This window comes from Desmodus rotundus, chromosome 10 (genome assembly GCF_022682495.2).
Source record: "Desmodus rotundus isolate HL8 chromosome 10, HLdesRot8A.1, whole genome shotgun sequence".
Taxonomy (NCBI): domain Eukaryota; kingdom Metazoa; phylum Chordata; class Mammalia; order Chiroptera; family Phyllostomidae; genus Desmodus; species Desmodus rotundus.
The window spans coordinates 94,172,505-94,188,958 of record NC_071396.1 but is presented as its reverse complement, the minus strand read 5'-3'; the positions used below and the strand labels follow the sequence as shown (position 1 = coordinate 94,188,958).

Genomic DNA, 16,454 nt, shown 5'->3' with positions numbered 1-16,454 from the left:
ATCTTAGAGAGTCACCATCTTCCACCACCACCTTCCATCTGCCTTGGGCCTCCCATGACCTTGATCAGCTCAGGATAAGGATAAGTGAACACCGACTGCCCTGGACCCAGTCACCTCCCTCCATGCCAATCGGATGTCCTTGCCCCTCTCTGCCCCTCACATCCCACACCCGATCTGTCACCCACTTCCTCCTTCAGAAGAGCGTGAGTCAAACCCCCATCTCCCATCGAAGCCTCTGGACTGGTCCCTCTGCATCCCTTGGGACCCCCTATTATCTACAGCAGTTCAGCCGTCAGGGTCACATCCCTTCTCCACTCAACTACCTGCCAAGGCTCCCATTTCACTCAGGGTAAGAGCCAGAGCACTTCTGGTGGCTGCCCCATTTCCCCTTTTTGTCTCCCAGTCCTGGTCCCTCTCTGGCTCACTCCTTGCTGTGCCTTAAACCCAGCAGACATGGTCCCACCTCGGTGCCTTCTCACATGCTGCCCCCTCTTCCTGGCTGCTTCCCCCTGTGGCTCACTCTCATTCTTTCTCTCGACAGGTCTCTGCTCAGGCGTCACCTGCTCAGAGAAGCCCCAGCCCCACCCCTGGGCCTTTTATTCTTCTTCCTCTCTTTATTTATTTATTTTTTTGTATCCCTTATCATCTGACCTACAATAAACTGCTCTATTTGGTCATTGTTTCTCTCCCCACAATAGAAAAGATGGTCTGGGCATAAGGCAATGATTTCATCTGTTTATTGCTATGTACTCCCCAGTACTTAGAAGAGAGCCTGGCACACAATAAGCACACCATAAATACTTATTAAACCAGCTTATTAAATCAACTTATTAAATCAACTTATTATTAATGAATAAGTTATGCTTGGTGTACTGAGTCATTCATTAATTCAACAAACACATGTCGTGCTCAGGGCCAGGGTGAAACAGCTGGCTCCGACTCCACCTTTGTGGAAAGCTGGGACGACCTGGGAGGCAGACGTGCCTTTGATTCCTGTCTCTCCTACTCTCAGTGTGGGGCTTTGGGGAAGTCGCTGTGAACCTCACTTTTTCAGATAAGCAGTGACTCATATTTTACTACAAGTATGTCCCAATATTGAGTAAGACATACTTATAATACTACAGCATGATTCATTGCTTACCTAAAATTCAAATTTAACTTGGAGTCCTGGGATTTTATTGGTTAAGTCTGGCAACTCTAACAGAGAGGCAAAGAAACTTGTTCAGAGTCCCATGACTATAAGCCAGGATTCGAACCCAGTCTGGCTCCAGAGGTGAGTCCTTAGTGACTCCACTCTGCTGCCTCTCCCAGGCCTTGTCTGCCTTCCTTCCACCTAGGTACCTCCAATGGACTCTGTACTAGGGAGTCTAACTCAGTCTTCCCTTCCTCTGGTGTGCCAGCTCCTCAGCCACACTCTTTGTACCTTCCAAAAGCAAAATTGGGTCATTTCATCAAAATTCCACACTTATGTGTTGAGCACCTTCTATGTGCAACCCTCTCTGCTGAAGTACTTCTGGCTAATACATTAGCTCCAGAAAGGGTGGTAACAGTCCCCAGAAGTCCCGCTTGTTCTAGATACCTCCAATATGGCCCTGGTTGAGGGTCTGCTATGCTTGCTCCAGGCTTTTTTCAGTGGGTTGTCTGGAGACTTGTGTCCATGTCTGTTCTCTGTTCAAGGCAAGTGACACCACTGGGCCAATTCCAGCTAGGATGGGAGGACAGTGCCATGGAGGGCAGACAGGGAAGTATTTGGTCCCCCCAAGGGCCTCTCACTTCTCAGCCTGTGACTGCTCCTTCATAAGACCTTTCCAAGGAGATTTTGCCAACCTCTCCTCATTCCCCACCGCCACAGGTACTACTTTCCATGCCAGCGCTGGCTGGCAGTGGAGGAGGATGATGGCCAGCTGTCCAGGGAGCTGTTGTCAGTGGATGAATCCTATGTGCTGCCACCGGAGGAGGACGATGAGGGTGGGGGTGGTGGCGACAACAATCCCCTCGACAACATGGGCCTGGAGCAGAAAGGTTTCCTCCACTAGGGCTGATATCTTCCCACCAGCCACCCTTCCCTCTGCTTCTCCCCCATTCTAGGTCTCCATCTTCTCTCTCTCCTCTGTGAGCTCTGGCTTTCTATCTGTACTGCCCCTCATTCCTCCATGGCAAGAATGGGGAGGTGGGCAAGCATATTCCCACATGTCTAGCATAAGGCTGGGTATATATTGTACATGGCTTGGGATGGGATGGGATGGGATGGGATGGGATGGGATGGAATAGAATAAAATGAATAGAATAGAATAGAATAGAATAGAATAGAATAGAATAGAATAGCATAGAATAGAATAGATTGTAGTTGGTTCTGACTTAGCCTTGTATTCTCCCTTCCAGACACATAAGAGGCTCTCAGCACATTTTTGTCAAAAGAAAGAGTGAACTTTCCAGAGTTCTATGATGCCTGTGCTCCCTTCCTTGAAACACAAATCCCTAAAAGTCTTCCAAAGCTGGAGGAATCAAACTAGCGTTCTTGGGCGATGAGCCCCTGACCCTCCCAGTCCCCCTAACTCTCCCCTAAGCATCCTGCAAGTGTACTGGTTGAGGACCTCCTGTGTGAGTTGGAGGTGGGGGAGACCTCATCTCTGCCTTCAGGAAGTGTCTAGGCTAAAGGCAACTGCAAAGCAATATATCCTGTAAAGCGATTCATAGAAATGGTCAACATGGACGTAGACATATACTTAGTACGTTTTCTCTCTTCTTCCTTCATGGGAGGAGAATCTACCACTCACTTCTCCACACTCTTCTCTTGCAGATAAATCGACCACATTCTCGGTGACCATAAAGACTGGAGACAAGAAGAATGCGGGTACAGATGCCAATGTCTTCATAACGCTCTTTGGCACAGAAGACGACACTGGTAAGAAAACAATGCAGGCCTGATGTTCACCCATATTGTCCCCAGGGAGCCTGGAAGACTCTGCAGAATGTTCCAAGGAAATCCTGGTTGGCTGTCTGTCTGTCTCTCTCCTTAAAAAAATCATTTTAACAATTCCCTTTGATCGTTTTGTTTTATTTTATTTTATCACGGGACGAGCACTTAACATGAGATCTATCCTCTCAAAGCGTGTATGCTCAAAACATTGCCGGCTATAGGTGTGTGTTGTACGGCAGATCTCTAGAGCTTATTGATCTTGCTGAACTGAAACTTGATGCCTGTTGATTAATACTTCTTCATCCCCCACCCCTACTCCCCAGCTCCTGGTAAACACCATTCCAGTCCTTGATTTTATGAATTTGACTACTTGGGATACCTCATAGAGGTGCAATTATGTCGTATTTATTTTCCGTGTCTGACTTACTTAATGCAATGCCCTTAAAGACCGTCTATGTTGTCACATACTGCAGAATGTCCTTTTAAAAGGCTGGATCGTATTCCATTGTGTGTGTATACCACATTTCCTTTATCCACTCATCTCTCAGTGGACATTTAGGTTTTTTCCCACATCTTAGCTGCTGTGAACAGTACTGTAATAAACAATGGGAGTGCTAATATCTTTTCAAGATCCTGGTTTCAATTCTTTTGGATCTAGACCCAGAAGAGGGATTGCTGGATTTTCTATTTTTAATTTTTTGAGGAACTTTCATGCTATGTTCCATAGCAACTGTACCTTTGCATTCCCGCCAGTTGTGTGCAAAGGTTCCCATTTCTCCGCATCCTCACCAACACATTGTCTTTGTTTTATTAGCGACCGTCCTGACGAACGTGAGGTGTGATCTCACTGGTTTTGATTTGCTTTTCCCTGATGGTTAGTGACAATGAGCACTTTTTCATATACTGTTGACCATGTGTGTCTTTTTTGGAGAATTGTCTGTTTAAGTCCTTAGCCCATTTACAAAAATTGCGTTATTAGTTTTTTGCTATTAAATTGTAGGGGTTTCTTATATATTTTGGAGATTTGCCCCTTATCTGACGTATGGCTTACAAATATATTCTCCCATTCTATAGGTTGCCTTTTCGCTCTGTCAGTGGTTTCTTTTGCTGTACAGAAACTTTTTAGTCTGATGTAGTTCTACTTGTTTACTTTAGTTTTTGTTGTCTGGGTTTTTGGTGTCATACCCATGAAATCATTGCCAAGGCCAGTGTCATGAAGCTTTTGCTCTATGTTTTCCTGTTAGAGTGTTACAGTTAGTTTCAGGGCTTATGTTTGTGTCTTTAATCCATTTTGAATTGACTTTTTTGTATGGTGTAAAATAAGGATCCAAATGAATTCTTTTATGTGTGAATATTCTGTTTTCCCAGCACCATTTGTCGAATAGACTGTCCTTTTCCCATTGTATATTCTTCCATGACTCTGACTCGTGACAGATTGCACACAACCAGCCTCATCAGAGGAAGGCAGTTCTTTTTTTTTTCTTATTTTTTTATTTTTTATTGTTATTCAATTACAGTTGTATGCCTTTTCTCCCCTTCCCTCCCCCCTACCCTCAGTTCTTTTTTTATTATAAGTCTGTGTGAGGTGACTTTGGGTCCTCAGGATGTGAGTGTTGTTTTCTTTGGAAATTCTTCCTAAACCTTCCTAAGGCAGTCCTGCCGCACTGCAGGGCCAGCGAATCCGCCCTCTCGGCCATCTTCTTGCTGCCTCTATGGCCCTAGGTGCATGAAGTCCTCTTTCTTCTGGTGTCCTTGTCCAGGTAATGGTGATGGATCCTATGGTCCATCTTTTTCCACATCTTTCTTAAATTTTTTACCATTTCCCATGTCCTTCTTGGAGACATCACTCTATTTGCCTTTTAAAAGCATAACAAAGGGGCTCCCCACTCCAAACAGTGAGTGGTCTCTTCCCCATGACTTCTGCCAGCTTTCTTCTTCTGTTCTAATGGTAGAGGTGACCCTAACTCTAACTCCACCCCAATAAGGAAAGCCAGTGGGGTCCAGGCTACTCTCAATATGAGATGCGTAGGGAATTTAGAGTCATTCGGTGGTGGGGGGACTCTGCCCAGGTACTCAGACAAGGTGCTAGGTGCAAGGTGACATTTAGTGCTAGGGTCAGCCATCCAGTTGGGCTAGCTGTCCAGCCATTGTGTGTGAGTTCAGAGACAGTCCCTCAGGTAATCATCAGGTATTTGCTTAAAACCCTGTGGATCCAGAGTCTTGTGCCAAGCATCACTGAATAATGAAGGGACCTATCTATGCTCTCAGGGGGCTCATATTCTACTACAATGGTGTGGTGGTAGAGTGTGAACTCAAGCTTGACTGATTGATTTACATTCTGCTATGCCACTTACTATCTCTGTGACCTTAGAAAAGTTTCTTAACCCCTCTGTGCCTTAGCTTTCCCCATTTGTAAAATGGAGATTAAACTAGGATGTGTCTCATAGAGTTGTGGATTTACCATTTGAGACAAAATGATGCTCATAAATACTCATTTTTATTATTTAATGGGTTAGGTAATGTATAATGAATGAATTAGGTCATAACTTATAAATGTATATCATTGTGATAGACCCAGAACCATGGGCCTTGGAATCGAGGATCTCTAACAACTGCTTTTATTTGCCAAGGGATTTCTACATGTCAGGACCATTCTTGAGTGTTCAGTAGTTATCATCTTATTAAGTCCTCACAATGACTCTATGGGAAGGCACCAAGACCACCCCTTTTGACACTTGAAGAAAGCAAGTCTCAGAGAATTGAGTAATTTGCTCAAGGCCACCCAGATGTTCACTGGCAAAGCCAGGCATTGAACCAAGGTCTGTCTGATTTTTGTGCACTGCCCTGAGTTCAGAAGACTTTCTCCTTGGGGTGGGCTCAGAGATAGAACTTACAGGGTAAGGAAACTTGAAGACAATGTAGTGCATACTGAGACAAGAGGTGATGGAAATGGCATTGAGACCATCTCAAATCTCAGACTGATGCCATAGCCAAGGTCCCAGGACAGACTGCCTATGTGAGATGGCTGGTGGGGGGCATTGGAAGTTGTCTGTCCTCTGTTGTCCAGAAAAGAGTTTCCAGAGAATCCCCACATGCCCCATCCTTCAAGGGAGTCCCAGGGAGCATGGGGAGGGTGGCTTTGTCATGGGCACTCTCCCCACATGTAGAAACGTGAGGGTTATGAAAGGAGAGCAGACATTGACTTAGGGCCCCACGACCTTCTCCTGGATGATCTTGGATAAGGCACTTAGCCTCTTGGTGTGTCTCCTTTTCTTCAGATACAAACTGGAAGTAAACATACATACCTCCAAGGGTTATGGCAGAGCTCAATAAAGAGACACATCCCATAATAAAATATGCCAAAGGTGCCCAGTGGATGGGAATTGCACAGTCTAAAATTGATAAAAATTCAAAATTTGGTCATTATGAGGAAAGACTAAAAGAGGTGGGCAGACTAGGCTTGAAAGTTCTCAGGGCCAGCCAGTCATGTTGAGGTCTTTTGGTCGGCAGGAGTGAGCCTCCTGAAATCCTCCAAGGTCAACAGCGACAAGTTTGAGAGGGACAGCATCGACATCTTCACCGTGGAGGCGATGGGCCTGGGAGATCTGTGGAAAGTCAGGATCGGCCATGACAACACAGGTCCGGCTTCCCTCCCCTCTGTTCCCTGCTAAAGACTTAAAGACCACAGACAGGTCCCATGGAGTGTCTGGGAATGAATCTGGGGAAACTTGGATGTCATCTGCCTTCCATAATGACATAACTTCCTAGATCCCTTCAGTCCAGAGGAGCCCTAGCTGCACTTGGAGATTATGATCTAATTATCTGGGACAGGACTTGGGCACTGGTGGTTTTAAAAGCTTTCCTTAGTCCTGACTGGTGTGGCTCAGTTGGTTGAGTGTCATCCCACAAAGCAAAATGTCACCAGTTGGATTCCCAGTCAGGGCACATGCCTGGGTTGTAGGCCGGGTCCCCATTTGGGGACATACAAGAAGCAACCAATCAGTTTCTCTTGCACATCGATGTTTGCCTCCTTCTCTTTCTCCCTCCCTTCCCCTTTCTCTAAACATAAATAAATAAAATCTTTTAAACAAATTTTTCCTTAAACCCCCACCCCCAGTAATTTTTTTGTGCAGTCAGATTTGAGAATCCCTGATCTAGCTCAGTGGTTCTCAAACCTGAATGTGTATCAGAACCACCTGGGGAACTTAAAATGCAGGTCTCTAGGTCCCATCCCCAGAGTCTTTGACTGGTCTGGGTGGGACCCAAGAGTTTTTATTTCTTACAAGTGATGCTGAGGCTGCTGGTCTGGGGACCCCATTTTGAGACCCACTGATCTAGCCAATCCTTTCTAGAGCCCACTGACCCTACTGCCAAAGGATGTGCCCAAGTTTCCTTTTCCTCGTAAAATTGGGCTCATTGGTTTGGTCTTCAAACATTGTATTCTAAGCTGACAGAAGAAAGCCCTCCTCCCAGTGCCTGGGACTGAGTAAATGGGGTTCTCTGCTTGGCTTCCAGTGTCTTTTTAAGCTTGGGCACTCCTGATATTCCCAGGAAGAAACATCAATTCTTCCCTGATTTCCCTTCCGTTCATGAATCACAAACTGAGGCCAGGGAGCTGGGAGTGTCATCCTGCAGGGTGAAACTATGAAGTCCTTGTTAACAGTCTCTCTTTGGCATCTCTGGGCTCCCCACCCTGGACTGTGTCCTTGCTTCCATCCCCTCAGACTGCCCTTCTCTCATGCCCTTTGGTGTCCATGGGTACGTGTTTTCCCAGGAATCATTTTAGCAATGCTGCAAGCAAAGGGAAGACACGTTCATCGTGGAGCTGTGGGCATGAGCTGTTGAGCAGGGGAGGATGCTCGAAGTCCCTGAGGTTACCCATAGGAAGCCACCCTGTAGAAGTCCTTGATGGGTTCTGTGTCTCCTCTCCCTCCAGGAAAGGCTCCAGGCTGGTTCGTAGACTGGATAGAGGTGGACGCCCCATCTCTTGGAAAGTGCATGACGTTCCCCTGTGGCCGCTGGCTAGCCAAGAATGAAGACGACGGGGCCATCGTCAGGGACCTCTTCCATGCGGAGCTTCAGACGAGGCTGTACACACCATGTAGGAGCCATACAACCAGGCTGGCACTGTTTCCAGATCCCATTACCCGCCACCACAACTCAGCTACGATCCCTCCTCCAGTGTCTACTCTGGGCCAGGTCCCCCTTGGAGCCTTGGGTCTATAGCTCCTTTTCTAAATTTCCTGTGCCCTGTGCAGGCTGTGGGCTGAGCCCTGGCCACAGGAAAGAAAATATGGAACTTATTCCAAACTTCACCCCATACTAGCTGGTAACCACAGGCTGAGAGCCTGGCCTCTCTGGGGCTCAGTTTCCTCATCTGTAAGACAGACATATTAAAGCAGAGTGGTTGTAAGACCCAAAAAGAAGAAAGATGCAGGTCTCACTGTGAGGTACCATTATCAGCACCATCACCTGTCCCCATTCCAGTGGTTAACATGCCAGAGAAATCCCCACCATAAGATTTTATCCTGAGTGGGGGACAAATGGAAAAGAAGGTAAACTTAATTCCTTTTTCCAGCTAAAGGAAAAGAGGAAGGGGAGTAACTGGGTGATGTTTTTGACACTTTCCACTATCCCTTCCACTATCATCATCAGAAAGTATGTATTAAACGTTTCTATACATACAGGTAAATACTAGGTACTGGGACTCAAACCGAGCTCAAATCTGTTGAATATGCTAAAATCTGAACTAAACCCAGAGAGTACAGTTTCTTTTTAACCAAACAATTAGCTATATCAAAATAGTTTCCCCAAACAACTCACCCTTAGTATAAATCAGTGATGAACAAGATATATATATATATTTGGCCTACAGCAATTAAACTGGCCATGACCAGATCATCCAAATACTTTTCTTTGGTTCAAAGCATAAAATAAAGTGACATTTTCTTCCAGTGAAGCCCCTGCATATACAAATCAAATTCTAGTTCCAGCCTCTGTCCCCAGGATTCGCCTGCAGTCACAGAAACACACACTGACCTGACAGACCCAGGTGGCGGTATTGGGTGGGAACCTGCAGGCCAGAGGTACTCATTTCTCCCTTTGTGCCCTAGGTCAGGCCTTGCTCTTCACAGAAAATATAAAATAAAAAAGAATTTGTATGACCTGACCTTGAATATATTCAGCAGTTACAACCTAATATTAAAACTAATCCATCTGCCCTTTGTCTTACATTCACATTTGTCAAAAAGTAAAAAAAAAAAAAAAGCAAGGCAGGAAAAATGTGACTTTCAGACTGATGAGCTATGGAGGCACCTTCAAAGTTTAGTCCTCCTCTGGAGAGAGGACAGAGAAGAGGGCTCTGCCACTCAGAACCTGTTTCCCTGGTAGGTGAATGTGCTGGGGGGCCCAAAGCCCAGGAACTCCAGGGGCTGGGGAGCTGCAGGGACAGCGGGTCACAGGGCCCAGCCGTCATCATCAGGGGCCTAGAAGGACTCAAGGTAGTTTATCAGGGCTGCCCAGTACAGGTGAAACCACACAGCAGAAGCATATAAACTAGGAACGGGGCTGTTTTGAGGTCTGAACTTAGAGGCTTCATGGAGGAGGTGGGACACAGCAAAGAGCCCTAAACGTCATGCCATGTCAGGGCTGGGAGGAACCTTAGTCTTCAGCCTATGTTCTGAGGATCCCAGGCAATTGAAATGGGTGTCTGAGGGCAGCTGGTGGGAGGAGGAGAAGGGCTGAGGAGGGACAGCCCACCCCGTCCCCAATTCATGCCATCCAGAGTAGCACCTCAGGTCTAAAAAAAGTCAAGGTTTTTTTCCTGAACATTCTTGATAAATGTATTTATAAGAATTCTGCAGTTAAAGAAACTAAAAACCACAGGTCTAAGTAAACCCCTTCATTTTATAGGCAAGGAAGTGGAGGCCCAGAGAAGTACAGCCACGTGTCCAAGGACACACAGTAATTCAATGGCAGAGACAGAACTAGAAACCAGGAAGCAAATTGGAGCCCAGGCCAAGGGCAATAGGCCCAGACATTTCCAGGGCTTCTTCCACTGCCAGCTATTCTCAGGAAAGCTCAAATCCATTGCCAGATTCTCTGCTCAAGGCCTCACTGACAGTAGGCCATGGAGAAGCTCAAGAAACCTGAGAAGAAGGGACTTTGTGCGGCAGAGAGGGCACCTCTGGCGTTATCTGAGAGGCTGGAAGAGTCACACTGTGTTTCCACTTAACCCACTGGCGAGAGCCCTGTTTGGGCCCTGGGCCCTCGTGGGACCAGCTGTCACCTGCCTAGGCCGCCCCTCCCTGTGGCTTGTGCTCACCTTCAGTTCAAGACAACAGCACACACAGAGGTTGGCCCCACAGGATTTGCGGTCAGACATGCCTGAGTTCAAGTTCAAGTGCCAGCAATGACCAGCCACAGGATGACTGGGGATAGTCACTTCCCCTTTCTGAGCCTTGGTTTTCTCTTTTGTAAAACTGACTGCAGCAACGCCAACTCCACAGGGTCACCATGAAGGTGAAATGAGATAAGGAATGTAGAACACTTAGTATGGAGGCCGGCACACAGCAAGCACCCAGTGAATGGTAGCTACTATTATTACAAATACTATCACTACAGTTCTACAGTAAGGTCACTCTGATAATAAATGAAGAGCAAATTCCTCTGGAGAAAGTTGTGGCCACCCCGTGAGAAGGTGACTTCTGAAGTGACTCTATCAAGGGTCAGAATCACAGGATAGGGTAAATTTCCTCTTGAACTGCTCTCTGCATTTTCAATTTTTTTATTGTGATCCATAGTAAGTATACACATTTATATGAAAATGCAACAAATTGAAATGTCACAAAACAATTTTACCTCATTATGTGAGGTAACCACGTGAAAGTCTGGGACCCAAGGCAGCTGCAGCTCCTGGGGAAGGTGTCTGGGGCTCTGGCGCTAGTGGAGAACTTGACCTTGCCCATGCTTGTTTTCTATTCTCACATCCTCTCTGATTTTCCCTCTGTCCCCTACCTCCAGTTGTCCCTTACGAGATTACCCTTTACACCAGCGATGTCTTTGCCGCTGGGACAGATGCCAACATCTTCATCGTCATCTATGGCTGCGACGGCCTGTGCACCAAGCAGAAATACCTGTGCACCAACAAGAGGGAGCAGAAACTGTACTTTGAGAGGAAGTCTGCCTCCCGCTTCATTATGGAGGTACGTGGGCTCAGCAGGCTGCCAGGGAGCCGGGACTTGGAGGGTGAGGTGGGCCCAGAAGACCAGTGAGGAGACAGAGCCCTGCATCCAGAGACAGATGCATCTCTCACCTTGATGGGCTGCTGTTAGTGAGGAAGGTGGGCAGTTGTCAGCCTCTCTGAGCCTCAGCACCTCTGAGAAGCCAGGAGGATGGTGAGCCTCGCTCTGTCCCTCCAGAATTAATGTCAGGATCAAATACCCTAAGGAGTGGTTTGAGCCTGGGGAAACTCAAGGCCAATTCCCAATCCACTGGGGCCACCTCAGTGCTACCAACGACAGATGTGTATCCATGGGGAGAGCCTGGCGTCCAGACTCACTCCTCACATACCTTGGTGGCCCCTACTCATCCACCAAGCTATGTCTGAACGACCTGATACAGGACAGTCCACATGCTTCTCAGGGCTCTGTTGGGTCGATGTCTGCTATGGACGTAGGTCTAAGCAACTTGGAATCCTGTACATGTCAGCTGAGTGCCTCCTTTGTGCACCCACTGTGTGTTAGCTTGGGTGGGAGAGACAAGAAAATGGGAGGACACACACTGTGCCTGTGAGGGTTTTGCAGTCCAGCTGGGGAAGCCCTGACTGCCACACAGACCTAATGAGAAAGTCAGGTGATCATCATAATAATTGGTCCTGTGGTAAGAAGGCACGGTCATAGGGCTTTACCTACGTTAACTCACTCACTGGGGCACACAGAGTTCAGGAGCTTACATAAAATCGCACAACCAGGGCACAGAGGAAGCAGGGTTCCACCCAGGGGACTGTCTTGGAATATGTGCTCTTTGCCCCTGCAGGAGACTATCTTATGGGGATGAGGGCACATGGTGGGGCTGACTGAGCCTGCTGTGGGTGTGCAGAGAAGGGAGAGGCTCCCTGGACATGGTGGCTTTGAGCTGGACATGAAAGTGGGTGTCAGCAGGAAAAGGGAGAGAGGCATTCCAAGCCAGGGGAGCATGATGGCCAAGGACCACAGGTGAAAATAAGCACAGCATGAGGTTAGAGGTTTGGCCAGAGGGCAGAGGAAGAGAGTGACGTGACTAGGGTAGAGGAGCAGATGAAGCAGGATTTAAAGGGACAGCTCTTAGGGAAAAGAGCTGGGAGTCTCAGAAGCCTGGACTCTCTGGGTAGTGGGGGCCTTTGGAGATGTGGCCCTTATTTTTCTGATGGGAAACAGTCCAGAGCCCCTTCTTCCTTCTTCGCTGGATAGTGTCTGTCCCGGGAACTCCCTGCTCCCTCTCCACCCTCTCTGGAAGCAGACAGTATTTGTGAGAAGGTTGCCACCTTGGTGGAATCTCTTAACGAGGGAAATTCAAGGATGATTCATTTATTCACACAAAACCACATCTCATCCACCCAAGATGTCGTGGTGCCTGAGTCATCCAAGCCTGCTGCCGTCAGTGGCTGGGCTGTGATTACACCTCAGCAAGACTTCCGGGGAGTTTCATCAATGAAGTCCTCACAAATAGACAGCTATAATTTGCCAGTCATCTGTTGCTATTTTTTTTCTTCTTTCTTTCCAACCTAGCTGGGTATTGGGGGTGTATGAGAGCCTGGAAGCACATGAACAAGCTTTGCCTTCCTTTCTCTCCATTTCTTTTTTCTGACTGATCTTCAGGTAAGAAGATGAGCACTGGATACGAGCCCATAGCCCCAGGTTCTGGTTCTGGCTTCCGAGCAGCTGCTAGCTGTTGAGCGAGCCACCCCCTCTCTCTGTGGCCTCATTTTAAGGCACAGGAATTGGATGGGAAAAAAGCAATAATAGGTCATACTTATTGAGCGCTTCCCATGTGCCAGCTCTGTTCTAACCACATGATGTATATAAACTTGATCAATCCTCATCACCATTCCAAGAGCTGGGTAGTACGATCATCCCATTTCACAGCTGAAAGGGCACGGGAAGGTTACGTAACTTGCTCACCAGGTCATAATTACAGAACATCAGAGTCGGAGTTTAGACTCAAGCAATTCAGTTCCAGAGCTTTCTCAGCTTAACTCTTTCGCCTCTTGGGAGAATGCCTTCTGATTCTGATGTTGTCTTAGTCATCCCTGGGGCCTACCGTCCACGGCCAGTGGTCCCCTAAGCCCTCCTTGTTGCTATCTGGAGGGGTCGTGGTCAACATGACCTCCCTGGCACAGCACGCGTGACTGAGTGGCCAGATAATTAGGGCTCGTCAAAGCCGAGGTCCACATATCTCGCACCCCAGAGATGGGATGGGGAGGAAGAAAAGAGGCCCCTGGAGAGAAGGAGACAGCAAGTCCTCAGTCCCTGGTTCTGCCGGGCAGCTCAGTGTCCTTGCGTGGAGATTCTGGGAGCCAAGGATCTTACCCATAGCCTCTGTATTTCTCTGCTATGAAAAAAATAAGGTCCTCCCTAAAAATGTCAACAGCATTAGCCTCTGCCTGAAATTACCGCTCTTTGTTTAATGATTCAGAAATCCTCCCAGGGGATCTCAGGGCATTCTACTTCCCTGATGGAGCTGGAGGAGTTGGCTAGTGGGGAGCTGGGACATGGTGCAGGGTGGCAGAGGCAGCAGCCGCCGGAGCACTGGTGTTCATTCATTGTCCCTGGCAGTGTGGGGCCATGCTAGTCACCTAGGAGGACATAGTTGATAAAAAGAGCCATGTCTGCGATCTTCGACCTAGAAGTGACCTCAGTGGGTTACCCTGCCCATTCCCCTTTCTTCATCTGATACTAGTCTCCCCCATTTTATAGATGAAGAAGTTGAGGCCTGGAAGGTCAAATGGTTTGCCTCAGGTCAGCTCATGGGTGGCAGAGCCAGGGTTGCAATTGGGAAGGATGAGAGTGGAGGTGGGAGTGGGGACAGGTTCCTCGGCTTCCCCTTGGCATCAGCTGTGGGCGGGTGTGTAAGGAGGGAGGAAGCCTGGTCGGAGGCTACACCAGTTCATTCGGAGGTCACTTCCGTCTAGGACTATAGAGGCTTCACATTTGATGAATGACTCAATCATTCAGCTGCCACTCACTCCCCAAGAGCCCTCATTCAGCCCAGAGCTGACTATGCCATTTCCTTGTAGCTCTGAGAACTTGGTGGAGCAGGCAGGCAGGCAGCTCCGCAGAGGGGCTGACAGGAAACTCAAGTCTGCATGCACCCCCCTTGACTCCCCTCCCAACAGCTGTGGAATCAAACCTCAAGGCATGATGAATTCCATGGACCAACCACGAGCCAGGGCATCTGGGTATTTCCCTGCCCTTTCTTCCCTTTGCCTAGATTTCCTCACCTATTTCTTATCCTGTTATTGCCCAGATGTTCATAAGGATGAGGCAGGGTGTGGAAGGATATATTTAGCACCATTTCAGAGGACAGCATGACACATGAGAGCTGGAAGAGACCCAAGAGACTCCTGGAGGCCCTGAGGTGGCAACGTGGCAAAGAGATAGCCAGGGAGGCAGGTGCCAGCTGGCTGAATGACCTTGCCTTATGACCTTGCCCTCACTACTTCCTTAGAGGGCTCCAAGAGAAGTATTAGCCATTCCTGACTGGATGCCTCCCCTGTGCCCTTCAGGCAGGAGAGAGGAGAGAAGACAGCCCCTGAATTTCAGGGACTTACTATGGCCACACATAACAGCCATCAGTGGGACCTTCATACACACCATCGTGGTTAGCGTTCAATACTGCATGGGAGAGCAGCTGGCTGGCTTTATCACACCCATTTTGCAGATGAGGAAATATTCATTCTTTCATCCTTTCTGTCAATACTTATTCAGTACCTAGGTCACAGGCTGTTTTCTAGGCTTTAGGGAGCCTGCCCTATAGCTTTCAGTGGTGGAGAAGATATCACACAAATAAATGCAAACTCCCAGCTGTGAGAAGTGCTCTGGGTTGGGGCAGAGGGGTGGTCTGTGGGATGCTGTAAGAGCTTTTCATGAAGAGATCTGACTTTCTAGAGGTGGTCGGGGGCTTCCCTGCAGAACTAATTGTTGAGCTGAGACCTGAATGATGAGGTGGAGCAGACACTGGTTTAGGTAAAGAAGAGGAAAGAGGAGGGGCAGGAAAGAATGTGCAAGGTCCTATGGCAAGAAAATGTCAAGTGCAAAGGACCGGAATTAGAGGGATATAGAAGAGGAGTATCTAGAGATGGAGGAAACTCTTAGGGGCCCAAGGAGAAGATCAGGCTGGCAAGACAGGGCATGGGTGGAATCAGACCCCATCTTCTGACAGCCAAGTCTCAAGCAGGAAATGAGCTGCTACGATGATGGGGAATGAAAGGCAGAGAGATGGGCTCCACCGCAAAAAGGGGACAGCCTCCCAGAGGTTGAATGAACTGCGGTGACTGAACTGAGACGAGGCTGATTTTAAGTGGGGAGAGTGGAAGGGAAGCACCAGTGTGGTGTGGCGTGTGTAGGAGAGAGTGGGAGCTGGCTTGGCTTTCAGAGGTCACTTTCTCCCAGTACAATGGTGACATACTGGGAGAAAGTGACAAGTTCAAAAGGACTCAAGGGTGATGCCCCAGGGAGGCAGGTTTTTGCTCAGGCTGTGCTTTCTTGGACCTGTCAGCTAACACCTGGTGTGTTTTCTCCTTTCCAAAGTTAGAAGACGTGGGGGAAATCATTGAAAAAATCCGGCTTGGCCATGATAACACGGGCATAAACCCTGGGTGGCACTGCGCCTACGTGGAAATCCGCAGGCTCCTCCCAGATAAAGATGTGAGTTTCTGATTGATCTGACCTGCTGTTTCTTTTGCCCCTTTCAGAAGAGATTCAAGACAGATTCATTATAAGAACCTGCAGCCTTATTAAGTTAAGATAAAATCTTCTGAGAAAAATTCCCCCAGTTCACTCAGAGTGCAGAAACTAGCTCAGGTTCCAGGCAGAATCTTTTAGAACTTGGTTTAGGGGTCAAGGAAGAAGGTCTGGGCAGCCATGTTTCTGCTCCCCACCCCAAGGTCACACTACTAGTAAATGACCAGCCATGCCCTTTCTGTTACTCAAGGTCAACCCACAGGAAGGAATCCACCCGAACAACTGGGAAAATAGTCTGAAACTACAGAACTCTAATCCTAAGAGGCAGTTCTCAGTCATGGCTGTGGATATGAGTGACTTGGGAGAAATTTAAAAATATGGACCCCCTCCCCTTACCCTTTGAATCGGAGTCTCCAGGATGGGATTCAGATGTCTATTTTTATGTGACTCTAGGAACCCCATCCTTCAAGAACCAACCCTTGATGTGGTTGTGTCCAAGTAAGACTTGATCTGCTAGAACTGGGGCAGGGCTCCATGACCCTTGTCCTTGGCCCCCATGAGTGTTGCCCCGCTGATGAACCACTGAAGTTTTT

At 47.9% G+C, this 16,454-nt stretch overlaps 1 protein-coding gene across 1 annotated transcript in view; it reads left to right on the top strand.

The window, feature by feature from the left end:
- LOXHD1 (lipoxygenase homology PLAT domains 1) overlaps nt 1-16,454 on the top strand; it is a 133,941-nt gene that overhangs the window by 79,212 nt on the left and 38,275 nt on the right. The window contains 6 exon segments of the mRNA XM_053913122.1: nt 1,853-2,022; nt 2,801-2,905; nt 6,431-6,559; nt 7,857-8,021; nt 10,943-11,124; nt 15,709-15,825. Coding sequence (XP_053769097.1) covers nt 1,853-2,022; nt 2,801-2,905; nt 6,431-6,559; nt 7,857-8,021; nt 10,943-11,124; nt 15,709-15,825 — 868 coding nt within the window.